Consider the following 26,684-nt stretch of genomic DNA (forward strand, 5'->3'; position numbering starts at 1 on the left):
ATATTTTTCTCTGTCTCTCCTCCTCTCTGTATATCTGACTTTCCAATAAAAATAAATAAATCTTTAAAAAAAAATAATAGAACAACCAGAGAAAGAAGAATTAGGACATGCTTTATAAAATTCCATTAATTCATATTCAAGTTGTCATTTACTTTTCCAATTTGAATAAACAGTCTTAAAATTACAATTCTCAAAATATAAAAGCATAATATTTTCATTGATCCTACTAAAATGTAAAAACCTAGAGGGGTCCTAGAGATCTACAACTCATATGCTATCCATTTATGTAACACTTAGGTAATTTAGTCATATTTCTAGATCCAACTGTAAAGAAGAACATATTGAAATATTTAGCAAATGAATTTTATCAATTGGTATTGCACAAAGAAATCAGTATTGCAAGTGTCCCAACTGCTGGAATTTCTTTTTATTACTTGGGAATGTTTTTAATAAAACTGTATTAAACAGGCTCATATATAGTTCATCCAGGTCTCTGTTTTAGCATGCTAACAGCTGGAGAAGCAGTTACAGTGTCACATTCAGCTTCCTAATTGCCTGTTGTGTTTCAGAGTTTTTTTTCTTATGCCGCTTCAAATCAGAGTCTCTTTCTGATCGCCCTGCTCAAGGCACTCTTCACTTCCTTGTTTCTCAAAGTATAGATGAGTGGATTGAGTACAGGGGTGACCACACTGTACATGATGGCAATGATCCGGTCCTGGTCCAGGGAGCTCCCCGAGGCAGGTCTAGTGTAGGTGAAGAGAACAGGTACAAAGAAAAGAATAACTACCATGAAGTGGGAAGCACATGTGGACAGAGTTTTATGAAGCATTCTCCAAGAATGAGTCTTGAAGAAGAGATAGACAATAATGTAGAAATAAGAGAGAAGGGTCAGAAAGAAAGGGCTCATGGCAATGGTTCCTGTGACAATACTGAGCAGCCACTGGTTGAGTTCAGTGTTCCCACAGGCCAGGTCCAGCAGTGGCTTAATATCACAGAAGAAGTGATGGATTTGGTTAGATCTGCAGAAGTCCAAACGAGAAGTCATAATGGAGTGCAGTAGGGCATGGAAAAAAGCAATACTCCAGACTGTGGCAGCCATCTGGGTACAGAACTGCTGATTCATGATGACAGTGTAATGGAGGGGCTTGCAGATAGCCACGAAGCGGTCAAAGGCCATCACAGCCAACAACAGGGACTCAGTGCTGCCCAGGAAGTGGAAGAAATGAAGCTGGATTATGCATCCCCAGAAAGAAATGGTTCTGTATGTAGAGAGGAAATTCTCCAGCAGCTTGGGTAGCGTCACTGTAGAGTAACAGATATCTAGGCATGACAGGTTTCCCAGGAAGAAGTACATGGGCGAGTGGAGTCTTGGATCAGAGATGACGACTGTAAGGATGGCTCCATTCCCAGCAACATTGGCAAGGTAGATGATGAGGAAAACCACAAAGAGAAAAGGCTCTGGTTCCTGGATGTCTGTTATCCCCAGCAGGAGAAATTCACTGACCGAAGTTTGATTCAGCATCACTGAAAACAAAAGACAAAATAACACTGAACAGTATCCTTCATGTCAATACATCTTTCCAGCTTAGGACTGATTTACCAGTACAAAAATGTCTTGAGAGTATGTGCTGTTGTTTTCCATGAAACCAACTTTAAGACTTGTGTAACATTTGGGCCTTCAGATTGTTAAAGAAGGCTGCAAGTTTGCTATGGAATGTAACTTTAAAAAGTTATTATTTTTAAAGATGTATTTATTTTGGGCCCAGCACAGTAGCCTAGTAGCTAAAGTCCTCACCTTGTGCAACCCAGGAACCCATATGGGCGCCAGTTCTAATCCTGGTGGCCTTCCTTCCCATCGAACTCTCGGCTTGTGGTCTGGGGAAGCAGTCGTGGACAGCTCAATACCTTGGGACCCTGCACCCATGTAGGAGACCCAGAAGAAGCTCCAGGCTTTTGGCTTTGGATCGGCTCAGTTCTGGCCTTTGCAGCCTCTTGTTGTGAATCATCAGACGGAAGATCTTTCTCTCTGACTCTCCTCCACTCTGTGTATATCTGACTTTGCAATAAAGTCAGAGTTACAGCAAGAGAAGGAGAGAAACAGATAGAGATCTTCCATCTGCTGGCTCACTCCTCAAATGGCCACAGCAGCTGGAGCTGGGCTGGTCTGATGTCAGGAGCCAGGAACTGCATGGTCTGCCACATGGGTGCAGGGGCCCATCTTCTCTGCTTTTTCAGGCACATTAGCAGGGAGCTGGATTGGATGGGGAAAACCTGGGACTTGAACAGGTGCTCATGTTGGATACCAGTGCTGTAGGCAGAAGCATTACTAATTATGTCATAGAGCCAACCCAGAGATATTACCCTTATTAGTAATATTTTTAATATTTCTCTTTCATTGTTTGTCAATGAACAATCAATAAACACTGGAAGGATTGTAAATGTTTGTTTTAATAAGGTTTAATATTGGACCAAATTTGCACTGTATACCGAAAGGCCAATTTCTTTTTCCTGTATTATTTGTAAAGAATCTGACATGATCTCTTTTTGAGATGCTAACCAAAGTAGACATACTTGTTGAAATAGCTTCCTCTTTGTTCCTGGATGTGGTGAATTAGCTTTTGTACTTATATTAGGAAGGAAGAAGCAAGGATGTGTGAGAAATGAAGAAATACAAGGCACTGAGAGAATCAGAATTTTAAGAGTATCTGAAGACAAAGGAGAAGCTTTCCAAAAAAGAGGAAATTTTGCAAAGTTTGTCTAACACACCTCCGTAGAGTGGTGCCTACAAGTCAGTTTGGCAGTCATGTATAGTCTGTATTTATAGAAAAGGTTACCACCCCAAATATACAAAGTAGATTTGCATAAAATTCACAAATTTTTTTTTCGCTTTTCAAGAAAATTAGATCTCACACTCCTCTGTAGGACATGGTTTTTTCACAGCAATTCTGCTATCTAGAGCTTACACATTTGCTTTAGAGAACATCTGAAGAAGTGCCCTTCTTGAATTTGGAATGTGATATGGCAATGAAAATTAAAGAAGTAAAAATTTCTCCTAAACTATAAGGACAGTGAAGAGGTAGACATTAAACAAATCAGCTTTAAATCCTGGGCACTCAGCTTTAATTTCAACAGAAAGACACAGGCTAACTGACAGAAAATATCTTCATCTCCTGTTCTGTCATCTTACCTGATTTTGTGGGAAAGGTCATAGGTAAGAGAACTTTTCAGGTTTTCAGTGATTGTAAATAATAAAAATATTTGAAGAGATAGTTCATGTCAGAATTAGAACATAAACTCATCTTCAAATCTCTCTCTCTCTCGTTCCTGAATCTTTGCTTGGATTTTTAATGATTCAGGAATCTCTAGGCATGTAATTCCTGAGAGAGACCGTATCCCCTGGTACAGAGGACAGTTTTTGTATGAATAAACAGCATAACTCTCTGAATTAGCAAAAATATGGCAGCTGTTTTGTGAAATTCTTCCATGAAGCTTCACATACACACATATATATATTTTTGCTACTCTTGTTTTTTCTTTTTTTCTGTTTTTCTTACTAGCTTCTTTAGCTTTAGAACAACATATTCTTAGCCAAATACCCATCGCTCAGGTTCCCCTAAGGCTAGCAGGTTACGGAATCAGCATACGTTCGTTAAAACAGACATTTACACTAATGTTAAGCCTCACATATTATCAGGATTGCAAAAATTCCCTTCATTTCTTGAGCCAGGGGCATAGGTTCACTTTTTATTTCTCAAGAAGCTCTCTTAGAAAATATTTTGGAGTAGAAAGTGTAAAGAAAGTTGGCAATTATTAGAGGACTATAGTTTACAATGTTTTATTATGTATCCCCAAAAAAACATGAGAAAAGAGAAGTTTGAAAGTTTTCAATATAAAGAAATGTTAGATTCTTAGTGAGGTAGAGATGTTAACCAGCCTGATTTGATCATTACACACTATATACGTATACATGGATTCAATTGACATGTTCTAATCCACAAAGATGTTTTAATTATTTCCTGTTAATAAAAAATTTTTTAAAATAAAAAATAATTGATAAGGAAAATTAGGACATGAAATCAGTCACATCCTATCAAGTCACTAAGTGTCAGTCTTTAATCTACTCTCTAATTATTGTGGTTTTATGGAGAAGAAGGGGAAAAAATGATCCTACAGAAGTTGCGTTGCTTTTGTTCTGCAGTCGAGTCTTCACTATTGACAATAGTGGCACATGCTTGGCTTGAGCATGATATATGATCTCCCTGATGTGAGTTTGGATTTGGCTTGCCAACATTTTGCTGAGAACTTTTGTGTCTGTGTTTTTGAGGGATATAGGTGTGCAGTTTTCATACTGTCTTTGTTCAGTTTTGGTATAAGTGTAATGCTGGCTGAGGTTCATCCTGTTGAATATTTAGGAGCATTTTTGAAAAGCATTGAAGTAGGTTTGGTAGTAAAGTCATAAACCCCTGGACTTTTCCTTGATGGAGAATTTTTAATTACTGCTTTATTCTTGTTGCCTGCTATGGGTCTATTTAGGTAGTATCTTCTTGATTTGATCTTGGTAACTTGTATGTATCCAGAAATTTGTTCATTTCTTTGAGATTTTCTAATTGTTAGCTTATTTTTCATCGTAGTTTCATCTTATCCATTGTATTTTAGAAGTGTTAGTTGTGTCGTCTCCTTTTTTACTTCCAATTTTATTAATTTTAGAATATTATTCTAGTACACAAAGAGAAATGCTATCATTTGTATCAAAACGGATACTACTAGAGGATTTCGTGTTGAGTAAATTAAGCTGGTTACAGAAAGGCAAATACCATGTTTTATATGTGGAAGTTAAAATTAGAAATGAAAAAGAAATGGTGTCATCAGTTCCTTAGCCTTCCTGAGCTTCTGGTAATCACTATTATAGATCTACTTCTTTTTATTTAATTTCCCAGAATGTCTATTTATCAGGAAGTTTGATTGGATGTCATTGCATATTGAATTAGTAGATCACCTTAGGTAGTATGGAAATGTTAACAATATTAATTTTTCACACATGAACATGGGATATCTTTACATTTTGTGTTCATTTTGTAACTTAGTGCCTATAGGTTTCATTGTTGAGAGTTTTGATCTTCGTGATTATTTTTATTTTCCTATTTGATAGCTATTAGGAATTAGGTTGTTTTCTTCATGACTTTTTCAGTTCATTTAGCCACTGAATACATAGACACATTACTGGTTTTTCTGTGTTCATAGGATATACTGTAACTTTTCTGAGATTGTTTTTCAGTTTTACAAGCTTTTGGTTGAGACTTTAGGATTTTCTGTGTATAATATTATGTCATCTGCAAAGAGAACAATTTGATTTATTCCTTTTCAATTATCTTTATTTCTTTCTCTTGCCCAATTGCTCTGGGTAGGGATTATATTGCTATGTTGAATCATAGTGTTGGAAATAGAAGTCCATGTCTTGTTCTAGAGGTTAGAGCTATCTTCACATTTTCCTCAATGACCTATGGGTTTGTCAATATACACACCTTAGTTCATTTTGTAAGAGATTTTAGCATAAAAAAGTGTTGACTTTCATCAAAAGCCTTTTAAAAAGATTTATTTTTATTGGAAAATAAGATGTGTAAAGAGAGGGGGAGAGACAGGAAGATCTTTCATCCAATGATTCACTCTGCAAGTGACCACAATGGCCGGTGCTGAGTCGATCCGAAACCAGGAGCCAGGAACCTCCTCCAGGTCTCCCACGCATGTGCAGGGTCCCAAGGCTGTGGGCTGTCCTCAACTGCTTTCCCAGGCCACAAGCAGCGAGCTGGATGGGAAGTGGAGCTGCCGGGATTAGAACCGGCACCCATATGGGATCCTGGGTTGTTCAAGGCGAGGAGGTTAGCCACTAGGCACCTGCACCGGGCCAGCCTTTTCTTTTTTTATAATTCAAGTTTTATTTACTTATTTTATTTGAAAGTCACCCAAATGGCTGCTGTAGCTAGAGCTGTTTTGGTGGGAAGCTGGGAGCCAGGAGCTTCTGAGTTTCCGAGTCCACGGACTTGGGCTGTTCTCCACTATTTCCATTAGCAGGAACACTTGACCAAAATTAGAGCAACTGAGACAGGAACTGATACACATATGGGATGTTGGCACCACAGGTGGAGGATTAGTTTGCTATGTCACCTTGCTGGCTCCTATTAAACACTTTTTCTATATCTGTTGAGATGCTCATATTACTTTGTCATTTGTTCTGCTGACATTATTTATCACATTTATTAGTTTGAATAGGTTTAATCATCCTTATCATCTTGGGATAAATCCCACTTAATTATTATACATAAATAATGTTATATGTATATTTAACATATATTATGTATACATACATAATAAAGATTCTATAAAATATTATACGTGTGTGTGTGTGTGTGTGTGTGTGTGTGTGTTGTGCTGTTGCCCAATTTGGTTTGCTGACGAGGAAGAGATTTTTAATGATATTAGGCCATATACCTGATTGAAGGTGTTGAGTCTTAAACTTCTATATTGTGTTCCTGAAAATGTTCAAATTTATTAAGGCCTCATTTTGTTTCTATTGGTATTTGTATGGTCATATCAAATGAATATAAATGGAATAGAAATGCTTAAAGGGTTAAAAATGCTTCAAAGAAGATTTTGATTAATTAATTTTGAAAGATTATAGGAGTCATTTGAGACTATGTCAGCTCCCCAAAGCAACATGTCCTCTCTAAGTCTTACAGCACTAACAATTAAAACTAGAACTGGGGACGCCTGGCTCTCATTAATGTTTCCAAAAGTGTCGTAACTCTAGGGATGGCAATGCTGTCATTTTTAAAGTCCATAAAAGCAGCTGTTGAGTATTTGAAATTTAGCATCTACTTTTAAGCTCTCTTTTCTACAGCAGGCAAGTTGTCATTTTCTCTCCTCTCATTCCTGCTCTCCTTCTTTCCTTTATTGTTTCAGTTTGCCTTTTGGACTTATAATGTTATTCAGTTATATTCTTTGGACAGCAACAGGGGATGGTTGGAAGAAAGGTATTTAGGTATGGGGCCCTTTATAAAGGATGTGTTCAAGATGCCTGTCTGGGCACTGATTATGTGAGACAGTTAAGTATTGTAAAATATGTGGCTTGTGAAATATGTGTGTTACTTTTTAGTTCCAGAAAGAGTGTTCTCTCCTCAAAATATTTGTTTAAACTGTCCTTTTGGTGGTTTGAGTTCTTTTAACTAAGGACAAATCTTTCAGCCTATAGTAATTGAAAGTTAGAAACCTTAGCATTTGATAGGAATATTGACATGTTTTGGCCTAAATAACTTAACAAGTGAGTATCATATAAGAAATGTATATGGATTCCTTTAGTCTGAAAAGTAAAAATTTCAATTAAGAATTCTCTTATATGGAAGTGGGAGTAAACTTTGCCTATAATGTAGGATGACAAAAGCTTCTTATTATAAACAAAACAAACGTTAAGTCCTAATGCATAGCCTTATTTAATCCTCAATATTTCACTAAGACGAAAATGTTGCTCTTCCAAGTTTTGAAGTTAAAGTTTCGTAGTTTGTCAATGGTCACATAGTTAGCAAGGTGGAAGAGCCTCCACCTTGGCTCTTCCATCAGTTGTAAAGATTAGAGCATCATGAAAAACAAATTTGGACTAGAATTTTTCTAAGGAGGGAATAGACTGATTTTACAAGTTTCAGATGTCTCTTCAATGCAGTGTTTATTTATAGGCTGGATTATAAGTTACCAAAAGAATTATGTGAGGTTGACTAGATGATTTTTACTGACTTTTTCTAAATTGTAATCACAGGCTTTCCATTACATAAACTCTTGGAAAAGATAGTTCAAAGTATACCATTGAGTTCTCAACACCAAACTTTATATATGCTCACTATTTACTTAAACAGCTATTGTCACTGCCAGAGATACACTTCAATATGAGAGGACAGATGAAGACTAATGGTGGAGCAGATGAAGGTTAGAGGGCAGACTTTCAGGATTTCTGTCTTATTTGTGAATTTCTAATTGATGCATGCAGAGTTGTAAATTCTCACTTTTTCCGGGTCTGTTTGAACACTTCTGAAAACACCTAGAGAATTACACAACAGACCTTGGTATTTTTATACAGAACAAAGCATTCATATGATGTACAAGAAGGTTTGTTATATAAATACATTCTGATTAGTTTCCAGTTGACGTATCTTCTTAGCTTCTGATCTGATAGTTTAGATTTTCTTTGTTTTTCATTCAGTTCTGTACTGAGATGGAATTCAGTCAAATACCACCCCAGATAGACTAGCTAACTTGGAAGGGATTTCCTTAATCAAACACTATGGCTCTAGCCCATGTTTCTGTTGAACTACATTCTGTTTGTTGAAATCTTTATTTGGTGGAGCATTAGGCCATTGATCAGAATATAAATTGAAAACATGACATCCTAAAAGCAAAAAAAATTCTAAAAAGCTTGTGTTGGTTTCCATGAAATTAGGTAGAAAAAGATCTATTTTTGTTGGTTAAATATTTAGCTGTTTCTTAATGCTTAAAAATAAGATTTTCACTATAAATCTAAATTTTAGTATTATTTTCCATACTATTCATTCTTTCTTTAACCATTTCCAGATCCCTGACTCTGTATGGGTGCTATGGAAACCAGCAAACAATTTGGTCATTTTAGAAAAATCAATGCTATGTAATTATAAATTAAAAAGCCAAATGTAATTTAATATTTGACTCTTGATTAACAATTTTTATCTTATTTTCTATGCTACTTTTCTTGAAGGCAAACATAGATTTTACCTTTTTTGGTAAGTTTTTAAGCTTAACAACTACAAGTAGAGAATATAGACAAAATTTCATCCCAGATTCCAAAGATACAGGTTTTAAAATTCCTCTTTAGCTTGTGTGTGAATATTTATAAATTCTTACCTTAAAAAACATCCTAATTACAGAACCTTTGAAATCTCTATTCACCTGGAGAAGTTTAGAAATGAGATAAATCGTGGGAGAAAAACCGAAGCCTCATCTGAGCCAGGGTTGTCCCAAGAGTTATTGACTTAGTATTTTATTCCACATTACCCTGTAAGCTTCATATGCTGTGATCATTTTAGGGTATGTAATGTCATCTAGCAGGGTCATTAACTGTAACATCTTATTGTCAAAATCACTAGTGAGATATTGATTATGTTTATTTTTTATTTTTATGTGTTCAGTTTGTTACTTTGGTGCTATTTGTTATTAGTTCTAAATATTTTTCTGGAATTTTGTGAAACCTTATAATATCACATATGAATAAATTAAGAAGTAGACAATTGAAGTGTCCTTCTTAGATTCACACAACTAGTGGGCACTGACACTGAGGCAAGGTCAAGGTCTTCCAATGCTTGCCATGAGAGGTATCTTTCACTGTGTGTCGTATTGTCACTGGTCATTGATGGCAGCTTGCTTTATGATATAGTTACTCATTCAGAATATACTGCTAAAATATCAGTTTGGGAGATTGTTTTAAAGATTCAACTATATTTCTACCCATTGACCTTTTCTAGGAAAACAGTATTAGCACACAATAAAAGATATTCAGGAAACATTTGTGCACTTAAATGTTAATTTATAGCAGCAGAATGTTTATTGTCAAGGTTTGGGTTTTATGAAATTTGGTGCATTCATATGATGAACTTATAATCACTAAAATAATGTCAAACAAAAATATTTCTAATTCAAAGAAATATAATATGTAACAAAATAAAAATGCACAAGTTTATCTCTAGTTTGAATATATATACATTGGAAATTTAATGTAAGGACATATACAAAATTAGTACTCAAGGGTTATTTTCATCCTATTTCTTTATGATTTTATTTATCTCAATTATTCTATAAAATAATTATTTTATAAACAGAAAATATCATCATTTTACTATTCCTTCAAAGTCTTAAAATATAGGTAAAGTATTTTCTGTAGTATGCTGTGCTAAAGTTTCAATAATTCAATGATATTGTGTTTAGTTTTTATGACTCGTAAGATCTATTTACTGGAGTAATGAATTCTGAACCATTTGCAGTTCTACTTCAGTTTGTATTCTTTTTTGTTTTGTTTTGCACGGTGGAATAATTTTTATTGTTTTTCTTAATTATTATTTTATAATTCAGTTTCATAAGTCTATATTCTTACTTCATTCTTACTTTAAATGTAAGCTATCGTTGCATTAGTCAACAAAACTGAATAAGGCACTAATATATTCTATATTCACAATCTTCTAAAAATTATTCAGACAGTAACAAACTTCTTCAAGCCAAAGTCTTTGATCAAAATAGTTTTATATAAACAATATAATATATATATATAATATACAATTTCGACTTATTTTGTCAACATCCTGGCTATCAACACAAATGTTTGGGTAAAATTGTGCTGTTTTTAAAAATATACAAACCAAAAATAAGAATGGAAATGATTATAAATCTTGGTGAGTTTTCATAAAAGAAAAGTGGAAAACTTCTTTAGCAATGATATTACCTTCTATCTAAAGATTTAATTTTTTAAAATCCTCCTTTTTCAGCATTCTACAAGCTGAAAATCAAGTCTGCAAGGATTGTAAGAATTCTAACAATTTAGGAACCAGAGAAAACTACCAGCAATAGACGATTTGACTGCATTTCTGGATTCCAGCTAAAGCTGAGGTCTATCTTAGTCACATGGACGATCCTGCTTCCCAGAGTTGCCATAGGCAGGAAGCTAGAGTCAGAAACTTGAACTTGAACTTGGAATCAAAACCAGGTGCTCCAGTATGGTACATAATTATTTTAACTGATAGGATAAACACCCACCCCAGCTGCTTTTTGAGTGGTTCATTCGTCCTACTTATTCGCCTTGTCTTCTAATATTACTTTCTTTTTCAAAGATTTATTTATATTTATTGGAAAGGCAGATATACAGAGAGAAGAGACAGAGAGGAAGATCTTCCAGGCGATGGTTCACTCCCCAAGTGGCGGCAATGGCTGGAGCTGAGCCAATCCGAAACCAGTAGCCTCCTCCAGGTCTCCCCCGCAGGTGCAAGGTCCCAAGGCCTTCGACCGTCCTTGATTATTTTCCCAGGCCACAAGCAGGCAACTGGATGGGAAGCAGGGCTGCCAGGTTTAGAACCGGCACCCATATGGGATCCTGGCTCACTCAAGGCAAGGACTTTAGCTGCTACGCTATTGTGCCAGGTCCTCTAATGTTACTTTCTAAACTTTCCTTCTTTCTTTCTTTCCTTTTGTTCTCTCTCTCTTCCTTCCATCCTTTCTTTCCTTTCTTTTCTTCTTCCCTCCATCCCTTTCTTTCTTCAATGGAGAAGGGGAAAGGAATAAAGAAATAAGAATGAAAGCAAGAAAGCGAGGGAGGGATGGAGGGAGAGAGATTTCCTATTTCCTGGTTAACTCCTCAAGTGACAGCAATAGATAGGACTGGACCAGATCAAAGCCAAGAGGTGGGAACTCGGTGCAAGTCTCTTATACGGTAGCAGAAACCTAAATACCTGAGCCAGCACCTGCTGCCTGCCAGGGTACACTTAGACTGAAGTTGGAAAAGAGAGTGGAGCCAGAATTCAAATCCAGATACTCTGCTATGGGATGAGAGAATCCCCAACAATGGCTTAGTCACTGCACCAAATACTGGCTCCTTCTGAGCTTCTGTGTAGATAATATTTGTAGCTGCATGTCACAAATTTTGATATATGGTATTTTACTACCAAAAAGCTAGAATATTTTCTGAATTTCCATTATGATTTTTCCTGGACCTATAGAACATTTAGAAATGCATTGCTTAATTTCTAAGTATGGTAAATTTTTTTTCTGCATTTGTTGCTCATATCTAGTTTATTTGCACTGTGATCAGAAACCAACTTGTATGGCCTCAATTCTTTGTGATTACTGAAGATTGATTGACAGTTGAGTATGTATTCTTATATTTGTATAAGCTTTTCATGTGTGGTTTACTAAAAAAGATTCTGTATTATGTAGTTGTTGAATGTGATGTTGAATGTGTGTGTTAAGTAAAATTTGTAAGTATTAAAATATTTTAGAACTTTAACAAAGAAAATAAACATCTTGCTGTTTGAAAGCAAAATGATATAAAGAAAACCACCTTCAAGAGAGGAAAGGAGCACAAGGAGAGACTCACGTAACTCCACGGTTCTTAACCACCAGATTATGATCCCAACAGCCAGCTCCAAGACACAGTGGGCTTAAGAATGAGCCCTTCTAAATAAGCTCTCTTAAATAAATCCTTAATCAAACAAACAAACAAACAAACAAACAAAAGAACGAGGGGCTTGTCACTCCACACCTGTAGAAATAGCCCTAACACTGCATATGGACTTTTAATACTGACTTTTTCCTATAAAGGAACCACCATTTCCTATTTTATTTTATTAATATAAAGAGTATAAATACAATAATGTATTTCATAGATATATTCCTAAAAAAGGTCGCTCTACCTTCATCCCTTGATCCCTCCAGCCTTCAATCACCATCCTTCTTTTCCCCCCTAAATTTCTGCAGGACGTAATTTCAATCCATTCTGTATTCACTGGTTTAGTTAACTCCAAGATAGAATATTCAACAAATAAAAAGCAGGAAGACCACAGTTCCAGGGAAGCATAAATAAGGGCTAACTACGAGAATTATACCACAAGCTGTTCATTTCATTCTTATAGCAGCTGGTATTCTGTAAGAGTTATGTCCCACAAAGACATGGATTATTTTTAAAAAATGTGATCTTTACTTCATAATCTGTCACGGATCATAAATGACCTAGTATTTATCATGATACAGAGAATGATTATTTTATTCATAGCAGCTGTATTTTCTTGCCTTGCAGATTATTGCTGTAACAGCCCATGAATACTGCAATTTATCCTGCTTTTCCTTTCGTTCCCAAGAAAGAACATCATGGAAGGAGAAAACCAAACAGCTCTGTCGGAGTTCATCATCCTAGGGTTCTCCAACCTAAATGATTTGCAACTGTTACTGTTTATGGTCTTCCTTATGATCTATCTCTGCACCCTGGGAGGGAATCTCTTCATTATCCTGGTGACATGGGTTGATACTCGACTACGTACCCCTATGTATTTTTTTCTGAGAAATCTGGCCTTCCTTGACATCTGTTACACCACCACCAATGTCCCCCAGATGTTGGTGCATCTCTTGTCAGAGAAGAAAAGCATCTCCTATGGGGGCTGCATAACCCAGCTCTTCGCTTTTCTTTTCTTTGTGGGGGTGGAGTGTCTTCTGCTGGCGGCAATGGCATATGATCGTTACACTGCCATCTGTAAGCCCTTACGGTATTCAGTCATCATGAACAAGGCCCTCTGCAGCAAGTTAGCAGCCTCATGCTGGGTCAGTGGTTTCCTCAACTCAGTGGTGCACACAGTATTGACCTTCCGCCTGCCCTTCTGTGGCAACAACCAGATTAATTATTTCTTTTGTGACATTCCCCCTTTGCTGATCTTGTCTTGTGGGGACACTTCTGTCAATGAGTTGGTTTTGCTTTGCGTTGGGGTCTTCATCGGTTGGGCTCCTTTCCTGGGTATCATTCTTTCCTATCTCTTTATTATTTCTGCCATCCTGAAAATTCGCTCTTCAGAAGGGAGGCAAAAGGCTTTTTCGACCTGTGCCTCCCACCTGCTCATTGTGCTTCTCTACTATGGAAGTTCCATTTTCACCTATGTACGGCCCATTTCATCCTACTCGTTGACAAAAGACAGGCTAATCTCAGTACTGTATAGCATTGTTACCCCCATGCTAAACCCCGTAATTTATACTTTGAGGAATAAGGACATAAGAAAGGCTCTGAGAACTGTAGGAGGAAAAGTAATGACTTTTAAATTTCCTTTCCCGTGAAATATAACATGGTTTTCCCTTGTTTGGACAGCTAATCTTAGAAAATCACTAATCCTACTGACACGATGTGATTGCTTCTTGCCAACATTGGTAATAAAGCTCTAAGAACTGAAACTTTGAGCTATAAGATCATGAAATGACATATGTACAATAGATGGATTTCAGAAAAGGATGAATGTGGGATTGTTTTGTACTCTTACTGTTGATATGTTTTTGTATGTTTGAAATTGTATCCAAATAAAACATTTAAAAAGATAACTTGAAACTTACAAATGCAATAATTATGGATATTATGATGAGCATTATGATACTTTTCTCCTGTAGTGGACTCTCCACTGACTTGCACATCATTTGTTTAAGAGTTGCTTTCTTTTGTCATCTTCTTTTACATTTATTGTCTTTCCAAGAACTTAAAAAGCTTTTATTTAAGGGAGCCATAAATACTTGAACCTGTTCCCATATTTTGCCAACACATTTTTCAATTGTAAATGCTCAAATAATGTTTATCTTAATTTGCCTTAATTTGATTTTAAAGGAATACTCAGTGTACACCAATTTTTTCAAAGAACTGTAACAAGCTCTGCCAATTTTACATTATGCTTTGAGAAATATGAATTTCAATGGAGATGCTAATAACCTGGGTTCTTTCATGTCAAATTTTATTTATTTATTTTACCAGATTCATGGACTAAAGTTAATTTAATTTCTCTTGAAAAAACAACATCATAATCTTTAAATTCTCTCTTTTATTTTCATGTCTTTAAATATGTGACAAAGACCACATTTTATTTGAGAAATCCACTACACTTTAATAACAGAAATCTGTTTGTATGTACAGTGAGACACAGAAGAATGAAAACATTTTTGTTTTGAAGGATAAAATATTCACATGCATCTAAAGTAAAAAATATTCACATGCTGTTCAAATTTAGAACAGACAAGTTGATTCACATTTATAAAAATACACAAAACTTACATTTCCAGGCTCCTCTTCCCTACAAAAAAAAATCAACAGGCTAAGTAAGACAAATCTAGATATAATAGGGATGAAAAATGAAAGAACAAAATGGGGAAAAGTAAGGGAATAAAAAGACAGAAGACAAAGGATCTCCAGCCTGATCAAAATGCCTCTAGGATTGAAGTTGAGTGAACTTGGAGCTGTATTGCCTGACTGCTATAGGAGCTGCAATGGGGTCCAAGGTTGGTGGTCTGGTTATCAGGTGGCTGTGTGTGTCTTGCGTGGTTTGTGATGCATTGGACAATCTGTAGCAGATTGTGAGGAGGTCAGACACTGGGATAAGGGTATGCTTCACACTTTATCAACAATGGGCTTATACCAGAATTCATGGATGGCAGTGGATTTTTCCTGTATTTCTTATAGGATTCATGCTGGCACAGTGCATGGGTACCTGGATAGGTAGTTCTGACCTCAGATTGCCACCAACTGTGGCGGCAGCTGATTCAGAGGGTTGCTTCGGTTTCCATAGTCAACACAGTGTCTACAAATCTGCTGCTTTGTTACAGATGGGTACCTATTCTGGCAGATCTTCAGGGAAGGAGGTTTGATATCAGACAGTGCTGAATGGGATTGAAGATGATTTATAGCATCATTTTAAGATTTTTAGAGGGCCTGAGATTAGTGACCTTGTCCTGATCCATTTTAACTCTTTTATCCTTTTATTTTTTTTAAAGACTTGCTTATTTTCATTGGAAAGATCTGTTTTATTCCTCAGATGGCTGTAATGGCTGGAGCTGAGTTGATCTAATCTGAAGCCAGGAAGCAGGAGCTTTTTTCAGTTCTCCCACATGAATGCAGAGTCCCAAGAACCTGGGTCATCCTCCCCTACTTTTTTCTATGCCATAATCCAGGAAATGGATGGGAAATGGGTAGCCAGGACTAGAACTGGAGCCTACACAGAGGATGAGCCTGTTGAGCCACTGTGCCAGCCCCAATATACAAACATTTTTAAAGGTATTGGGCATTTGGTACAGGAGTTAAGACAGACTCCTGCATCACACATCAGAGTGTGTGGTTGCAGTTTTGCTATTTCACTTCTAATCTGGCTTCCTGCTGGTGGCCTGCAAAGGGTGGCTCAAAATTCTTGTCTCTGCCATCCAGATTGAGTTCTAGACTTGGTTTATCCTGGCCTCGGCCTGCCTTGGCTGCTGCGGGCTTTTGGGGTAGTGCACAGTGGATGGAAAATTTCTCTATCTCTCTTGCTGTCCCTCTCTCTAGCTTCCTTTCCAATAAAATACAAATAAATAAAAGTAAAGAATTTAGGCTTCCCGTCTTATTTCCCATATCTAACTTAAAAAAAAAGATTTATTTATTTTTATTGCAAAGTCAGATATACAGAGAGGAGGAAAGACAGGAAGATCTTCTTGCTGATGATTCACTCCCCAAGTGACCGCAATGGTTGGAACTGAGCTGATCCGAAGCCAGGACCTAGGAGCTTCTTCCAGGTCTCCCATGCGGGTGCAGGATCATAAGGCTTTGGGCTGTCTTTAAGGCTTTCCCAGGCCACAAGCAGGGATCTGGATGGGAAGTGGGGCTGCCAGGATTAGAACCTACGCCCATATGGGATCCCTGTGCATTTTAGGTGAGGATTTCAGCTATGAGGTTACAGTGCCGGGTCCCCATATCTAACTTTTACTTCCAATGGATGTTATTGGCTCAAACTGTTTGCATTTCTAAGCTAGAAAGTCTGTAGGTTTTATAGACAGTGATGTCAGTTGAGGCCTTTTTTCTTTTTATAAGCAGTAAAAGTTAGAAAAACACCTGGTTCATTTTCTCTTTTACTAATCTTGGTTCCATCCCTAAATTGGCTTGCTTTGGAGCACTTTCTAGAAAGTTCCGTTTTTATTCGATTTCATAGTTTGTCCATTTATAAGTAGATGAATGGAGTAGGAGTTTATGTAGTTGTATTGGCATAGTAACTCCTCATTTTTTGGCAAGGAATATTATGATTATAAAGAGTTAAATGACTTAACAATAGTTTCCTAGGTGCTATTCAATCAAATCTGATATTGCACTCAATTTGGGTTATTCTAATTTGTCTTTGGCTGTTACCCTAAGGTAACAATGATAATGGGAGAACAAAATCGAACAACTTAATAAATCATTAACTTGATTATATGTTTTTAGTGATGAATTGACATAGGACCCAGGAAGTTCATTTTATGTTTACTCTCAGAAATACTACTGATTGGGACTGGTACGATGGCTCAGCTGGCTAATCCTCCATCACATATGAATGCAGATTTGGGTCCCAGCTGTTTCCCTCTGTATCTAGCTCCCTGCTTATGTCATGGGAAAACCTTGCACCCTGCATCCTCATGGGAGATGTGGAAGAAGCTCCTGGATCCTGATTTTGGATACATCGGCTCCAGCTATTGATGCCATTTTGGGAGTGAACCAATGGAAGGAAGCTTTTTCTCCATGTATATTTCCTTCTCTCTGTAAATCTGTTTCTCCAATAAAAATAAATATTAAAAATAAATACTTATCATGATAGTACAAATAATGACTTTAATTAAAGTTTTATGTCATTTCAATGGGCCGCGAATATAAAGTTGTTCCTGTACAAAGTTGCAATAATAATGATTGAAACTAGAGGAAATCATGTTAAGTGAAATAGGCCAGAAACAGAAAGACAAATATCACATGTTCTTCCTTATTTGTGGGACTTAAATTAAAATAAAATAAAGAATTTCTAGGTGTATCAGTTTTGCTGCAAATACAGTGTTTTGTTTAATTTTGTTGTAAATATTTACCAAATTTATAAGACTTATATACTACTATAATTTTAATAATTTTATTTGTATGAGTGAAATTGAACATTTTTTGCTTGATTATTTTTATAGACCTTGTCTATTTTCTGGTGAGACTATACTGTCCACTTTTTATTTATTAAACTCTTTATTTAGCAGAACCAATAACAATATGACTATGATGTAAGTTATGTTTGAGTGTAGTTTTTCCAAACAGTTTACTTTTCTATGTGCGTGGAACTCAATTTAAAAGTTCACCAAATTTAGTTTTCAATATATGGCTCCAGGTGATCGTATTTCTTATATTTATTAGATGTCAAGTTCTCTGGAATATCAGCTTATATCTTCTATTTTTTTCTATCCTCAACATCCCTTTCTGTTATTCTATTATGACCTCTAAATACTTAAATCACTATGATGACTTACTAGAAGGGAATAAAAAGATCTTTGTGAGAAGAGACATATGGAGAGAGAAAAATCCGCTGAGAGAGAAATCCCAAGACATTAATGCCTATGATGCCACTAAGGAATTTTACAGAGGGATTATCCCATCTTTTTTCTCCCCGTTTGGACATCATAACAAAGAGGATTTGCTGAGATTCTGACTTACACTCAGATATTAGGTGTTTGAAATGAAAGTATATTTAAGAGGTTTTGAGCAGCCAGAACTCTGTGCTAATTTTATTCAAGGAGATAAAAATACATCCAATCTCTGATTTTGGGATAAATCTATTAAGACAAAAAATGCTTTATTCATTCTGAGGTATGTCTAGGGGGAAACACAATACAAACTGGATTAGACTAAGTAGAAAAAATGATATTAGAACAGAGGGACATCTTTATTATGAAAGCAGATTGAGACCATTGCGATGAGTGAAGATAACTGGTGATTCTCTTTGAATGTAGGATGTGAGTGTTACGGTGAAACAACAGGTGCACCTGGATAACTATGAACTTCCCAATATGTTTAAACATTATTGCCCTCCTCCCACTTGGTTTCTATGTAGGTAGCCCATGTGTGCATAGGTGTGCATCATAATTACATGTCTCAGCATGTGTTACTGTTTAGTGGAGGTAATGTGTGTAGTAATGTGTGTCTGTGTGTCTCTGGGTGTGTTACAAAGAGAAAGAAGATGAGGGGACAAGGAAAGTGAGAGCAAGAAACTAATTAGGTTTGTGATTTTGTGCTGTGTATCAAAATTCAGAAATTCTATGAGTGGTAGGTTCCACTTGCAGCTAGGTTCTATTTAGTGTTAAGCGGTTATATAACATGCCATAGTGTTATTTTTAGGAGAAAAGTGGTAGTGATATTATCCAGGAAATAGAGAAAATCATTTATGGGATACAGATTATTGATATAACTTGAAGTGTTCACATACCAAATACTTGGTTATATACATTAATTTCAATGTCATTCACCTATATAATTCCATTTAGTAAATTTATTCTGTATGTAGTACTCAAAATGTGGCTCTTTGTTAATTTATTCAATCCACATAATTCAATTTTTATGAAAGTTAATTGCTCAGAATAATTATTGTCATTGTGAGCAGGTCCTGCCAAAAGTGAGTCTTTCACATAGATGTGTTTATATGCTTAAAATTAATGTAGTTGATCTATAAGTGTCCATCTCTATTTTCTTTGCTGCCAGGTGCTATGATAAAAGTAAGTGAAGTCTTTATTATATTTACTTTCACAATCAGGGGAACATTGTGAATACATTGTAGATTTGGATGTTGAAAAAAAGATAAAATATAGCTGAAGGTTGTTTTGAAATATGAAAAAACACTAAACAGGAAACCCAAAATCATTAGTTAATTCAGTAAATATATAGATAGCACTCAGAAATGTGGTATTTTTTAAGATGTTGAGGGTACAGTAGCGAATGAAATATTCCTTTCTTGAATTTTCACTTAAATTGAAGATACATAATAAAATTCAGATCAAGACAAGTGTCATTGATAGCAAAATAGTAAAGGATGACATGTTTGTGTGTTTGTAGCTTAACACAAAGCTCTTAGATAAATCCACCGTTTAAGGCACAGATGTGAAGGAGATTCGAGAGCAAGCCCAGACCTTGAGATGGGATTCTGACTAGAGATTTCTAGGAACAGATAGAGGTAAAAATGACTGAGTGATCAAGTCATATAGTAGAAGCAGAAGCCAAAAATAAAGAAAGGGTAAGATTATATAGGGTATTGTAGATCACTGTACTGACTAAATTTTATTCTGAATAATATTTAAACCTTGAAAATATTATATAATTAGATCCATGGTTGATAGATAAATCATAAATGTTATCTTTAGGATGCTGTTAGATTCTCTGTTCTCTCTGTAACCATGTTTTTAAAATACATGAATAAACAAATAAATAAGTAAATCTTACAGAAAAAGTAGGATATGGGAGGGCTGGTGTTGTGGTATTGCAGTAAGGCTACCACTTGTGACACTTGTATCCCATGTGTGCTGGTTGGAAATCCGGCTACTCCACTTCCTACCCAGCTCCCTGCTAATGTGCCTGGGAAAACAATGGAAGAGGATCTAAGTGCTTGGACCCCTAAGCCCATGCGGGAGACCCAGAAGTAGCTTCTGGTTTTGGTCTGTTTTTTTCCCAACTGTTGCAGCCAACTGGGGAATGAAGCAGCAGATCTCTGTCTGCTTCTCCCTCTCTCGTTGGAACTGACTTTCAAATAAATGTGTACATTTAACAAAAGTCTATGGTTAGATGGAGAAAAGTAGAAATAAGATCATCACTGTATTTTAAATGAGTGATGATTCTAGCTTGTACAAATTAGCATATGAGATAATAAAAGCTATTAAAATATGCATTTATTTGTAGTTTTTCAAACATAGGCATTTAAGATAAAGATTTTATTTACCTATGTGCTTGCATGCCGAAACCTTGCATATGTCTTATTCTCCTAACCAATTCAAAATATTCTCTGATTTGTATTTTCTTTTCATTCATTAGTTATTTAGATATGTATTCCTTACTCTGAAGCATATAATGTTTCTAGATATACTAGTATATTTTAATTTTACCATGGTAAAACAACATCTCTGGTTTCAATATTTTTAAAAAACAGCCTATTCTTGCTTTGTACATGTCTAATGTGCACTTAAAATATGACTTACGTTCTTACTGATTCAGTGTTCTGTATATATGAATCAAAGTTAGTAATTATGCTGTTCTTGTTTTTGTATTCTTACTTTTTAGTTGATTTTTCCATCAGACATAGATAGAAAAGTGTTTAGACTTCTCATTGTGACTCTTCTTTATTCCTGTCAATTTCTAAAGCTATTTTCTTTGGAGTCTATATAGGACATAGACCACTGACTGCCCCCCTTCTATTTCCCCTATATTATTACAATTTGTATAGTTCTTCAGTAACAGTCACAAATTCATCATTATGCCATTCTATTCAGTGAAAGAAGCCAATCTCAAAAGGACACATATCATATGTTGCCGTAAAAGGCAACATTTATGCAAAATACAAGATATATCCATCCAGTGGAACTGTATAATGGAGACTAGCATGCCGAAAAGTGAAGCTACATTGCAGTATGCATCTATACTCTTTTTTTATTAATTATTTTGCATTATGTGACAGTTTCATAGGCTCTGGGAATCCCCCCACCCCTCCCCACGCCCCTCCCCCCTGGTGGATTCCTCCACCTTGATGCAGTACCACAGTTCAAATTCAATCAAGATTCTTTCCTTGCAACCGTTATACTCTTGAATAAAAGAAAGACTCCTAATGCAGTAGCTTTAAAAAATTCTCAGTTCCAGGGCTCTGCTTTCTGTTGATCTGTAGTGACTGTTTTCTTTAATATATGGCAAAGCTTCCTTTGTTTATGTTACATTTACCTCTTCCTCTGTGCTTGCACTGCATCTTGCTCTGTTTCTTCCAGCCACCTCCCCACCATAGATACACCATTTGCTGTGAGGCATTTCTTCTGCACTGAACAGTTTTTTTCTTACGAGATTTCCAACTTTTATATCTCCCAGTCTTTTAAAAAATAATTACTGAAAGAGAAACTAACTTCTGGATAACTCTCAAAATAGCTGCAATGGCTGGAGCTGGGCTGGTCTGAAACCAGGAGCTTTGCACTTCCTCCAGCTCTCCTAGGTGGGTGCAGGGGTCCAGGCGCTTTGGCTATCCTCCACTGCTTTCCCAGGCATATGAGCAGGGAGCTGAATCAGAAATGGAACAGTAGGACTCACATTGGCACCCCTATGGGATGTCAGCACTGTAGGTAGAGCTTGAATTTACTCCTCTGGAGCACTGAATATGAATCTCTCATTATTTCAAAGAGTTCTTAGCTGCACCCATGATGCAGCTGCCATTTTACAATGTTGTGGCTTATGATACATACAATTACATGATTTCACTCCTTCTGTTTACCATAACATTTGAAGCACGTAGATTTTCAATGTCTAAGTTTTGCTGAAGGTTTAGGTTGTTCACAGACAAATATTAATCTCTTGTAACTCTGAGGCATCGAAGAAGAGGTGGGGAATTTCCGCAAGTTCTAGAATCACATGTTGGGAACAAGTCTTCCACAAGTGTTTTCATTTTTTTTTAATTTTCAAAATTGTTTCTTGATACAGTTTAGTTGATGCAGGGGTCTCCTTTCTCCCTCCCCCAAGTTCCCTTCCTTCCCCTTTGTGCTCCCCTCAGTCTCACATTGGGTGTCTTTTGTGAATTTTCACACGTCCATCATACTGCCACTGGAGTGTCTCCCCACAATGTAGGAGACTGTCAGTCGTTTCATAGTGAGTTCATTCTTGTATCCCAGGGCCCTAACGAAGGTACAGTGAGGAGCAGATCTTTGTTATTTATGGGCAATAGCAGTAACAATGATAAAAAGGGACATTGATCATCTCAGGTAATTATAAACAATCAGTCTGTTTTAACTTTTATGAATCCAAATTTCAGTGCCACATGTGAGTTCAGGTCTTATAGTTACTCCCTCTGTTAAGTACCTTTTACCTATATAAAATTGATTAATAATATCCTAGTGTTATCAATCAAATGCCATTTTATGGATTCAGGACTTATCTAGGATATATCATCTTCTTTAATTTTGTTTTAAGTAGGTTTATCTTTAGTATTCCCACATAGTAGTCACATAATAGCTCACTCTTGGGTGTACACAAAGGATAAACTTGCCCCCATTAACTCCCAAAGTACAAGAGTGAAATTTAAGAAAAACATGACGATTGTTGCTGTGATTTTTGCTCCCCAAAGCGATGGAGAATGTCACGACCGTGAATGAGTTTCTTCTACTTGGCCTGACCAGTGCTGAGGAGCTGAAACCTGTCTTCTTTGTGATTTTCTTGATCATCTACCTAATAAACTTGATCGGAAATGGAGCTATATTAGCGATTGTTATCTTGGAACCCAAATTGCACTGCCCTATGTATTTTTTCCTGGGAAATCTTTCTTGCCTGGATATTTGCTATTCTTCAGTGACACTTCCCAAGGTCCTCATGAACCTGTTCTCCACTCGCAGGGCCATTTCTTTCCTAGGTTGTATGACACAGTTGCACTTCTTTCACTTTTTGGGAAGTACAGAGGCCATGTTGCTGGCTGTGATGGCCTTGGACCGGTTTGTGGCCATTTGTAACCCGCTTCGCTATGCTGTTGCCATGAACCCCCAGGTGTGTATTCTGCTGGCAGCGGTGGCCTGGGTTACCAGCTTCTTCTATGCTCTGATGCATTCTGTCATGACAGCACGCCTGAGTTTTTGCCATGCTCAGAAACTCAATCACTTCTTCTGTGATGTCAAGCCTCTCCTGGAACTGGCCTGTAGTAGCACCTTCCTTAACCAGTGGCTGCTCTCTGTTGTCACAGGCAGCATATCCATGGGAGCTTTTTTCCTTACTCTCCTCTCCTACTTCTACATCATTGGCTTCCTTCTACTCAAGAATCGGTCCTGCAGGATCCTTCACAAGGCTCTGTCCACCTGTGTGTCACATTTTATGGTTGTATGTCTCTTCTACGGACCCGTGGGGTTCACATATATTCGTCCTGCCTCAGCCACCTCCATGAGTCAGGATCGGGTGGTGGCTATCATTTACAGCGCGGTCACCCCAGTCCTGAATCCACTGATATACACCTTGAGGAATAAAGAAGTGCTATTGGCTTTGAAGAAAATCTTTGGAAGCAAGTGGTTTAAAGACCGCCAGAAATACCATTAGGACTAATATGACTCATTGCCTCACTGTAACAAATAATCGACTTACTTGATTTCTAGTTTCTTCTCATAAATTTTGAGTATATTTTATATCAGGGAATAAAGTAACATGGGAAGAACAAGAAACTTGGGAATAAGCCAAAATAAGCTCTATAATCTTGTACCAGTTAAAGTTTGGTGCACTGGGGCACCCAATAAATAAGTTTATAGGGGTAATTAATGGCTATGGAGGAATGAATGAGTGTAGGAAGGATAGAAACAGACAGGGTAGGCACTTGGTGTATATTGAAGGCTTTGTTGGCTTTTGCTTTGGGTTATTGGCCCAGGGCTGCTAAACCCTAAGAGTTTTCCCAGTGATATGAGAGACATGTCTTTATTTATTTATTTATTTATTATTAATTATTTTGCATTATGTGACAGTTTCATAGGCTCTGGGAATCCCCCCACCCATCCCCACGCCCCTCCCCCCTGGTGGATTCCTCCACCTTGATGCAGTACCACAGTTCAAATTCAATCAAGATTCTCCCCTTGCAAACTTATACCAAGCATAGAGTCCAGCTACCCATTGAGACATGTCTTTATTATACATCAGCCTGGATCATAACTGAGTTTATACTTGTGAGATGAATCATGGTGGGCCCCAGAATGGCTGTATTGAGCCTGGTTGTACCAGAAGGACCAACCATGAGCTTAGGTCTAGGTGTTTGAAATTATTTTGGAATTATTATGTGGCTGGAGACCGAGTTCAGTTACATGTCTCAATGATTCAATCATCTGTGGCTATGGAATGAGACTAAATAACAACTCATCACTGAGGCCTAGTTGTTATCATAAATACACACCCTTATTATGCATTAACAAATGAAAAATTCAAGTGAACTTCATTGGATATCAATACTCTCTGTTCTTTTGAATATCAATGAATTGGGAAAGACATCTCATCTTAAGAACAGGGAAGCTTTGCTTGGCAACCTTAGCAGAACTTTCCCCTTGACTGCACCCTTTAGTTGGCTCTGATGTGTGTACTTTACTATAATAAAACTTTAATATGAGTATAGTGGTTCCTGAGTTCTATGAGTCATTCTAGTAAATAATCAAATATGAGACTGTGGTTGGAGCCTCTAAATTGATAGCCAGTTGATTAGAAGTGAACTGACCATTTCCAGTTTCCAAACATACACATGCCATCTGTAGTAAGGGCACAATTTTGCAGGACTATGCCCTTAACTTATGATGTTTGGTCTAGTTCCATAATATTGTATCTTTAATCTCTGTCTCATATGCTCCTACCCCCACACAAAAACAAATGCTAACATTATATAAATTGTTTTATAATCATGATCTTAAGTGATTCTTAAGATTAATTTTATTTTTATTGTAAAGGCAGATTTTTCAGAGAGAAGGGGAGACGGAGAGAAAGCTCTCTCATCCACAGGCTCACTCCCCAAATGCCAGAGCTGAGCAGACACCAAGCCAGGAACAAGCAGCCAGGAGCTTCTAGGCCTTCCACATGGGTGCAGGGTCCTAAGGCTTTGGGCCATCCTCTGTGGTTTTCCCATGCCACTAGTAGAGAACTGGGCGGGAAGTAGAGCATCCGGGATACGATCCAGAACCCATATGGGATCCTGGAGCTTGCAACAGGAGGATTGAGCCATTGCTTGAGGCCCTTAAGTGATTCTGATAATATGAAGGTATTTAAAAAAGTTTATGCCAAATGAAATAAAAAGATAGGTTCATTCTTAATAAACAACACTGAAATTATATAATAAGCATTCTTCAAAAGTTTTAGAAAAAAACCCATATATGAAAAACTATGCCCAAATTTCATAATTTCCTTTATAAATGAATCACTGATGGAGAGAAACATGAAAGTCTTTTGGAGATGTAATTTACAGTGTATCGGTCAGAACCAAATTGGTTAAATCAGTGCAACAGTCAGCAAGTTTGGAATGCTATTCAAGGATCATGACCCGAACACTCTATGTAAAACAACAAAGTCTGATTGTTCACTATATTTTAGAATCGATAAGCAAAAGGTTGGCATCAGCCACCTCAACATATTATTTTTTCATTCAGTTTCCGGACCTGCATCAGTTATCATAGCTCATCAATTCAGGGGATACAGAACTCTTGAGGAAGCGCCTGCAATTTTACAGTGTGTATGGTAGAATGTTTTCCTGGTTCGTACCCAAAGGGCATATATGACCTTCAAATCAAATAGCTGTACACATTGGAAAAGGAAATAGATATTCTTAAAGCTCATATGGCAAGAGATAATCCAAAATGTTGTGGCCTCGCTAGACTTTGGGACAGGTGTTGCTGTTTGAATGTTACTTGAAAAGATTATTTGCCTACATTCAATCACAATAGATTCACTATTTGCATAGGACTGCTCACCAGTCATGATCACAGTCTGATTGCATAACTGAATTGGCTGCGTTTAGCAGCTGTGGATAGCAATTTGATGAGTGCATTAATTTCAGCACTGATTATTAAGATCCAAAATACTTTGCATTTATTTGAGATGAATATTCACAGCCTTGCATCAGGACTATAATTTTCTAGCTCTCTGCCACTAAATTATCTGAAGGCTTCCTGATCATGTAAAAATTATGCAGGGAAAAATTTTAATTTACTCTATTATTCACATTATGAGAACTGTCTCTATTGAGTAAGAAAGGGTGGATACTCTGATACGAAATATGTGCTCCAGGGGCCTGCAGTGTGGCACAGCAAGTAAAGTCACTGTCTGCAATACCAGCATCCCGTATGGGCACCAGTCTGTGCCCTGGCTGTTGTACTTCTGATCTAGCAACCTGCTCATAGCCTGGAAAAAGCAG

General features: G+C 36.9%; 3 protein-coding genes across 3 annotated transcripts; 2 read left to right on the plus strand and 1 right to left on the minus strand.

Annotated features, from left to right (window-relative positions):
• Positions 1-595: 595 nt before the first annotated feature.
• LOC101520472 (olfactory receptor 12D1) lies at positions 596-1,522 on the minus strand. Its single transcript, XM_004598423.2, has one exon. It carries the CDS (start codon positions 1,520-1,522, stop codon positions 596-598), a length of 927 nt encoding a protein of 308 aa, XP_004598480.2.
• Positions 1,523-12,921: 11,399 nt separating this feature from the next.
• Positions 12,922-13,872, plus strand: LOC101520709 (olfactory receptor 5V1). Its single transcript, XM_004598424.2, has one exon. It carries the CDS (start codon positions 12,922-12,924, stop codon positions 13,870-13,872), a length of 951 nt encoding a protein of 316 aa, XP_004598481.1.
• Positions 13,873-22,897: 9,025 nt separating this feature from the next.
• LOC101527350 (olfactory receptor 12D3) lies at positions 22,898-23,848 on the plus strand. The gene has a single exon (XM_004598375.2). It carries the CDS (start codon positions 22,898-22,900, stop codon positions 23,846-23,848), a length of 951 nt encoding a protein of 316 aa, XP_004598432.2.
• The last annotated feature ends 2,836 nt before the right edge of the window (positions 23,849-26,684 follow it).

The sequence above is a fragment of the Ochotona princeps genome, chromosome 1 (assembly GCF_030435755.1).
Source record: "Ochotona princeps isolate mOchPri1 chromosome 1, mOchPri1.hap1, whole genome shotgun sequence".
Taxonomy (NCBI): Eukaryota; Metazoa; Chordata; class Mammalia; order Lagomorpha; family Ochotonidae; genus Ochotona; species Ochotona princeps.